The following is a 7,782-nucleotide window of genomic DNA, read 5'->3' on the forward strand; positions in this document are numbered from 1 at the left end:
CTGCACAAGTACACTTTTCAGACCTCACTATCTAATGATGTCAATAGATATCAAACTTTTCCGAAAAGACTCATATTAACACTCGGTGTGCTGTGAGTGTTGTGCTGAGACATTTTCTTTGTATGTTTCATTTTAGAATCAACGACTTAAATTCCTGTGAAGTTACCAAATATAGCACACAAGAAATCACAACTTTTGTGAGATAATTTAACCAACATTTTTAGAATGAGTTGAGTAACACTCAATATAGCAGAAAGTCCCACCCATCAGTGAAAAGAATCAATCCCTTCACTGGTAAAAATGATATCCACATAGACTGGCAGATTCTGCCAAACACTGATATATGTTCAGAATACACTAGAAATGTTTAACAGCATGAATCATGGAATCATGGAATCAGGTTGTATATATTTTTTTTTCATTTCATGAGCCAAAGTATGTGAAAGAATCCAGCTTGAGCCTGTGGAGAATAATTTTTGTTACAAAAGTCATCAACTGATCAGGTCTAGTTTTTTATGTGTATGAGCTAAAAAGAAAGAAAGAAATGTTACATAAAAAAGTGGCACTGCTTAGTGAATTCCAGACACAACCCAGGTCAGTTTGAGATCATGAGCTAGCATCAAGCTCGCAGCATCACAAACTGGGCCAACTGCTAACAGAGTAATAAATACAGTGCCACATTTCATTATAACACATAAGACCATGAGGAAGAGTTAGCATGATTTGTTGTATAATGCTAACCAGTTCCAACTAGCTCTCAAACACTTTTAGACAAAATTGTAGTTGCTGTTTTTAGGTTAAACTAATCCTTTAAGCCTCCCGTCTGCTCCTGTAGGATAGCTGCTGACTTACACGAGAGCGCCGATGATTTAGAGAAAGTCCCATGATGACAACGAGTGTAAAGTGTGTTGAGTACGGCTCTAGTCAGCACTCAGGACTGTGTACTTATAGCGTCAGACAAATTGTAAGAATAAGACTCGAACTGTGCACAATAAAAACTTGGAAGTCCCGGTATTTAGCTATAAATGCACATTTCCAAGATCCACATTTATTTCTCTTAGAGAACAGACATTTGCCACCAAATGTGATTTTTACATTTTTTAAATGCCAAATATTTGAAATAGCAAAGGTTACATCTTTCCCTTTAAATATTACAAAGTGCTGAGACTAGAGACTCCATCCACATATGATACAGTAACACATTTATTGTTGTGTCTTACCTATGAAATAATATATATTTTAAAGCTTTACTCTTATATGCCTTACTTGCATTTATATGCCATACTTTATCGTAAAAGGTCACTACACCTTGGGTCTGGGTGTCGACCAACCCAAGCAAATTTAATTGAACGAAAGAGAAAAATAATAAACTCATGACTATAAACCTAGCTACTGACAAAATGTGCTCATGATGCAATTCTTTATTAGTAGAATGATAAGAATTTGCTGCTGTTATCATCTCCCCCAAGGTGAATCCAGTCTAAACTTCTACAAGTTTCACAAAATAAAATCCATTTAGTTCCAGGTTCTAACACTAGAAGATGTGGAAAAGTGTAAGGTAAGGGGGTGAATACTTATGCAAAGCTATGTTCATGTATTTAGTAGATGATACATGTTCAGTCCGATTGTGTTTCAGATCAGTACTGATAACTGCGAAGATGTAGGAGGAGGTGTTGATGTGATCGACCGGTTGGACCCTGGGCTGGGCATAATGTGACCCGGTACCAGGTTTGTTTCGGGTAAAGAGGATTTGAGGATATGAGGAGTGTGGATGTGACTCACCTGCACCTCTGTGATTATCTAACGCAGTTACAGTAGCGTTACAGGTCGGAATGTGTAGAGTGTTTTCAGCCAATGAGCTGTCACTGCGTTCACACACACACACACACACACACACACACACACACACACACACACACACACACACACACACACACACACACACACACACACCCTCTCCTCCAGCATCTCCAACACACTCCAGCGCACAGACCCGGTGAGAGCCGCTTCTTGCACCTGCACAAGCGGACACGCGGACACGTGGACACGGGCACGATCATACACGCACCCAGCAGAGCAGGCACGACAAAAAACGTGAAAAGCTGGAGGCGGCAGTGCAGGTATCGTGGCACCGGTGAATGATCTGAAGCTCACAGACACACAGGAGGCAGACATGGACCTGACGCTGCTGTTCCGGAAGCTGGCGCTCGTCTCGTCCGTGTGCGTACTGCTGGCCGGTTGCGCGCGCGCCTGCGGTCCGGGCCGGGGCTACGGTAAGCGCAGACACCCGAAGAGACTGACGCCGCTAGCCTACAAACAGTTCATTCCTAACGTGGCGGAGAAAACACTGGGTGCGAGCGGAAAGTACGAGGGCAAAATTACGCGCAACTCGGAGCGCTTCAAGGAACTCACACCGAACTACAACCCCGACATCATCTTCAAGGACGAGGAGAACACAAACGCAGACCGACTCATGACCCAGGTATAGGGAGGGGCGAGGGCACTTTATTAAGTTTGGATTTTTAAATCCAAAAGGGAAGTTTTTTTTTGTATCATAAATGCAAAGTGCCAATGGATGATCAAATAAAAGGTAAAAAGTGCGCACTGTGATGTATCGCCAAAAGATGAATGACTTAAACAATGAATAATAGAATTTTTATACCGTTCCTATAATTAAAAGAAAATTCTTTTTTTTATTTTTTATTTTTTATATATATTCGTTTGTAATCAGCAATTGCTTAACTGTGGAATTCAGAACCTTCCAAAGGTCAAACAGGGTAAACTTTCATCTAGGTCTAATTACTTAACAAATCTAATTAATTAACTGAATTAAAATTAGGCAAAACTGCTGTCAATATGATCTAAATATTTCAAACCTACATTAAACACGGTGCAACTTCATGCTATTTTGTCTCAATCTAATGATCCCAGAAAACAAACATGATGAATAATAAATAATAATCATGAGCTGAGCTGTGATCATACGAACACTATGTTTGGAATCATATATTAAACACAGGAGATTTTAAGTGCACGTTATAATCCGTTATAAAGTTTCATATCAATATATAAACATTTTGTCCATATGCAGGTTTGTTCAGGTAATGATGACACATCCATCATAACGAGCTGCACCTGAGATAGGTACGAATCACAGGACAGTTACGGGTTATTGCGTAACATGGCCAGTATCAGATGTGACCAGTTCTCTCTCTGGTCTGGAAATCATTTCTTCATGTGAATCACATCAGTGTGTTATGTTTACACTGCAGATTTTACAGCATGTCTGTGTGTGTTTTCTGTTTATCCCAAACATTTATATAGAGCATAGAGAATAAGATATATAGGAATATGATAAATTATGGACCAGTTGAACCTCATCCACCACTGAAAAAACTGTAAAATTATAATAACACAGCGACGAACTAGTCAGTCTGGAGGATGGAGAGTTACTGAATGCAACTGTAAGGAGAAAAATAAATATAATATTATTGAAACTACAACACTGCACTTCTGAGTAGAAATGCAAAGTACATCTTCTGTGAATGAAAAGATAACGTGATCTAAACCAAAACAAATATAGATAAGAAAATGATGCAATGGCTACTAAATCTTCAGCCCCAGGACTGCGACCATGCAATATAAAAAAAGACAAAATAATCCAGGATTTTACTTTCATAGAGGTCTGAAGAATCATCCAGAACTGCACAGGAAAAAGTGGGGTTCATTCATTCATTCATCCATCCATCCATTCATCTTAAGTAACTTTCAGTGCTGCTGTGGTTTAAATTCAGCTACTAATATACACAGGTAATAAACTAAGGGCTGATGAATATGAAGTGATGTCCAGTAATGAGCCACTTTCCTGTATCTGATTCTGTTCTCTAGGCCCTAAATAGATTAATAAATATAAGTTGATAAAAGGGATAAGGGGCAGTCAGTGGGATTTAAGTGCACTTGATGCTATTTGAGCAATTACCCCAATACAAGTGCTCTTGATAGGGTATAAAATCAATGTGTTTCTGCACTTGGAAGTTTCCAATATGTCCAGTAGTCAGGCATTTGTTTTCCTCAGCAGTAATCCATACATATTAGGTATAAATTGATCATTCAGTCACACGGTGTGGAAAAGATCCAGTTGGCTGCCATTTTAAGATTTAGCTTATTTAACTTCCCCTAAGTTATTGATCAGACTCTCCATATGTGGCACATAACCAATGCTATACTTACCCCAATAAACCCAGGGCTCAAGGTGTAATTACTGTACAATACAACTGCTTACAGAGTTCTATTAAAAACAAGACACGTTGGAGTCAGTGCACTGGGCCATGCACTCCGGCGCTAATTACCTGAAAAACAATTTATAATTTTAGTTTTTTTGGGAACTTTGCCAGAGCTGTTGTTAACCGACTCTCTTTTCATACTGCATTAATCAACTTGATATGAGAGCAGATCAATAACCTTCTGCTCAGAGTGTACTCACAGCAGATCGAGTTGACACACCATCTCCATCTCTGTCTCTCACAGCGATGTAAAGACAAACTGAACTCATTGGCCATCTCAGTCATGAACCAGTGGCCCGGGGTGAAGCTGCGTGTCACAGAGGCCTGGGACGAGGACGGCAACCATTTCGAAGAGTCTTTACACTATGAGGGCCGAGCAGTGGACATTACGACCTCAGACAGAGACAAGAGCAAATACGGAATGCTGTCGAGACTCGCCGTGGAAGCCGGATTCGACTGGGTTTATTACGAATCCAAAGCACACATACACTGCTCCGTCAAAGCAGGTGAGCGACAACTCAGATTTACCTGCTCATTTCATTTAATATACCGGAAATGTGTAAAATTGTCTTTAATTTATTGGATAATGAAGATAATTTAATTAGCTTATAGGGGGCGTTGTCATTTTCTCAGTCCTCAGTTTTACTGTATTAAATTTTTTAAATAATAATAGGCATAATTACAAAGTTTAAATAGAACAACACCAACATTTTCCAATAAAATCCCTAAAATATTCAGAATGGTGTTAAAAATGTTGGTACAGTATCATCTTTATAATGTCCCCCATAGGAGAAGTGTAATGTATTCTACCACATGCTGTTTAAAAAATAAGCTTCACAGTGACATGTAGTCTGTGTTTACAGATAGAGAGGAAATCTTACATTTCCTAAACTGCATCTCTGAAGGCATGGATGTGACTTAATGAGGAAATGATCAAAAGTTTTTCCTCAATGTACCTTTCAAAAATTGCATTTGACAAAATTTAGGATGAACACTCACGTTTTTACTGCAGCCGAACATAGATTTCAAATGAATTCAGTTTTTTAAATAATATTGTTAAAACAAGAACGATGCCAGTCACTAATCAAACATCAAACATGTCTGAGATATTTCTAAGGATTCTGTTAGTAATATATATGAAACTTTTCAATGTTTATAAGTCACTGTACGGAGGAAGAAGAAATAAAAGGAAGCAAGAGCAAATAAATTATTATAGAATTTAAACAATACCAAAAAAAAATTAAAAAGGAGAGAAAGAAAGCCTGATGTCTGATGTGCAGGTTCGATCATGTTGGTGTTGCTGAACGATACGGAAGTTTAAAGAAAACAGATTTACGATTTCTTTTATACTGTTTTTTGGAGAATGAAAGCGTTTTGTATTTTTGGTGTTTATTCCTCACTGTCCGCTTGGCAGCTCGAGCGACTGGCTTCATTCCTGCTTGTGCATTCACAGAGAGAATCGGGGATTAAGGCACAGATTTCTGGTGTGTGTCAATCAACACACATCTGCTAGGCGATTATAATACAAATGCCTGGCGTGAGGCCTGTTTGCTCTGAGCTGTGTATTGCAGTCAGTGTGAGTTTGGAGTGTGTGTGTGTGTGTGGGTGTGTGTGCACCTGAGCAAACAGTCACACAAGACTTTTGAAACAAACACCTAAATAAACGAGCTGGGACGAAGCCGTAGCAGCCTGCAGACTCCATTAGAATGACAAAACGCCTCCTGCTTTTCAATTAGTTCTTCATCAGCAGCCACTGCGTTTCACAACACAAACATTTACATCACAACTGTTCATTGTGCTGCAATAATACACCTGACCCGAGCCGACACCATGAGATTGCAAACCCAGTGTCTCTCTCTATCAGTAATAAGCCACTCTTACGGAGCCAAACAGCTATAAACACAGTTGCTCAACAGCTCTTAGCTGAATTTGCTTATTTTATTGCTTTTTTCCCCTCACCAGAAAATTCGGTGGCAGCTAAATCTGGTGGCTGCTTTCCAGGCTCTGCGCTGGTTTACCTCTCAGATGGAAGAACGAAGCCTGTCAAGGATCTGAAGGAAGGTGAAAAGGTTCTTGCAGCAGATGAGCTGGGAAACATTGTGTACAGTGACTTCATTGCCTTCCTGGACCGGGACGTGACCCTGCATCGGACATTCCTTGTGCTCGAGACACAGAAGCCAAATGTGACTCTGAAGCTCACGGCGGCACACCTAGTGTTCGTCCGGGATGATTCGGCTGCCTCAGGGATGGCGGCGAAGTTTGCGAGTGAAGTGAAACCAGGGCAGGAGGTGTTTGTGTGGGAAGGACAAGGACGTCTGAGTAGCGCGAGTGTAGAGCGAGTTTCTGTGGTGGAGGACAGGGGCACATATGCACCGCTCACAGCACACGGGACCATTGTGGTGGACGGTGTTCTAGCATCATGCTACGCTGCTGTGGAGGCACACCACTGGGCACACTGGGCTTTTGCGCCATTCCGCCTGAGTCACACTCTTACGCCGACCTTGTGGTGGCGTTGGATGATACCGGATTCAAATGCTACCTCACAGCAAGATGGGATTCACTGGTATCCCAAGATGCTGCTGCATGTTGGAATGTGGCTGTTGGGCCAAGACTCTTTCCACCCACTTGGGATTTCAAGCTCAAGCTGAGACTCAAACAACTTACAGGAAGGTTTTAGTGCAAAATGCATTTTCTATGAATGAAAGCTAACAGACACCAATTAGCATGGTGTGCTTGGGATAATCGGTGGCTGTTCACTTCAAAGGCCCCTAGTCATTCTAGCTTTGCCACAGTCAGTCGAATCACGCCGCAGATTCGTGAGTCATTTTCTCTGGTGATGTGTGACATGCTAATTTAAAGCACCGCTAACTAGCAGAACAACATCTGAAGGAATATTCCTTCATATTTTCTGCACAAAACATTGGATGTGCTAATTTTATCAGGCATGATTGATAGTTTATTTCAATTTTCCAGCCTTTTTTACGTTGCATTTTATTCCTAAAAAAACCAGGTGGACAAACCCCATAGTTTCAAACCATCTCTCAGTGGACAGTAAAATGCTGTACTATGAAATTATCTAAACTGTATATCTACAGTTAACAAAATTAAAATCCTCCTATATACAAATTCAAGGTTAAACTGCTGCAAAAGAGACAACAGTTTTCAGATCAGAAAAAGTCCTAGCATCTTTCTATGATGCCCTACAACTGGGTTCCCTGATCAGAACAAGGTTCCATTGTTACTTTTTAAAGGTTAAAAGGTTCTATTAGGGTACCAGGAGATTTCAGGGGTTGAAGATTCTATTAGGTTACCAGGAGAGTTCAGGGGTTATACAAGTATTATTAAAGAGGTGGTTTTTTTTTGTAAGAGTGTTCTTCAGTTGTCCGTCTGATGGTTCTGCACTGAACCCATCAACAGAGAGTTCACTTATCAGACAGCGTTCCAAGCTGAACCACTTTATGAGTATTAGAATGTTAAAATATCCAATGAGCCATTAATA

At 40.3% G+C, this 7,782-nt stretch overlaps 1 protein-coding gene across 1 annotated transcript in view; it reads left to right on the top strand.

Annotated features, from left to right (window-relative positions):
• Positions 1 to 1,954: 1,954 nt before the first annotated feature.
• shhb (sonic hedgehog signaling molecule b) overlaps positions 1,955 to 7,782 on the top strand; it is a 6,609-nt gene continuing 781 nt past the window's right edge. Inside the window, exons 1-3 of the mRNA XM_027142837.2 lie at positions 1,955 to 2,482; positions 4,528 to 4,789; positions 6,246 to 7,782. The exon at positions 6,246 to 7,782 is cut by the window's right edge and continues 781 nt beyond it. Coding sequence (XP_026998638.1) covers positions 2,174 to 2,482; positions 4,528 to 4,789; positions 6,246 to 6,931 — 1,257 coding nt within the window. The 5' untranslated portion in view covers positions 1,955 to 2,173 and the 3' untranslated portion in view covers positions 6,932 to 7,782. The remainder of the gene's footprint in view (positions 2,483 to 4,527; positions 4,790 to 6,245) is intronic.

The sequence above is a fragment of the Tachysurus fulvidraco genome, chromosome 22 (assembly GCF_022655615.1).
Source record: "Tachysurus fulvidraco isolate hzauxx_2018 chromosome 22, HZAU_PFXX_2.0, whole genome shotgun sequence".
NCBI lineage: Eukaryota > Metazoa > Chordata > Actinopteri > Siluriformes > Bagridae > Tachysurus > Tachysurus fulvidraco.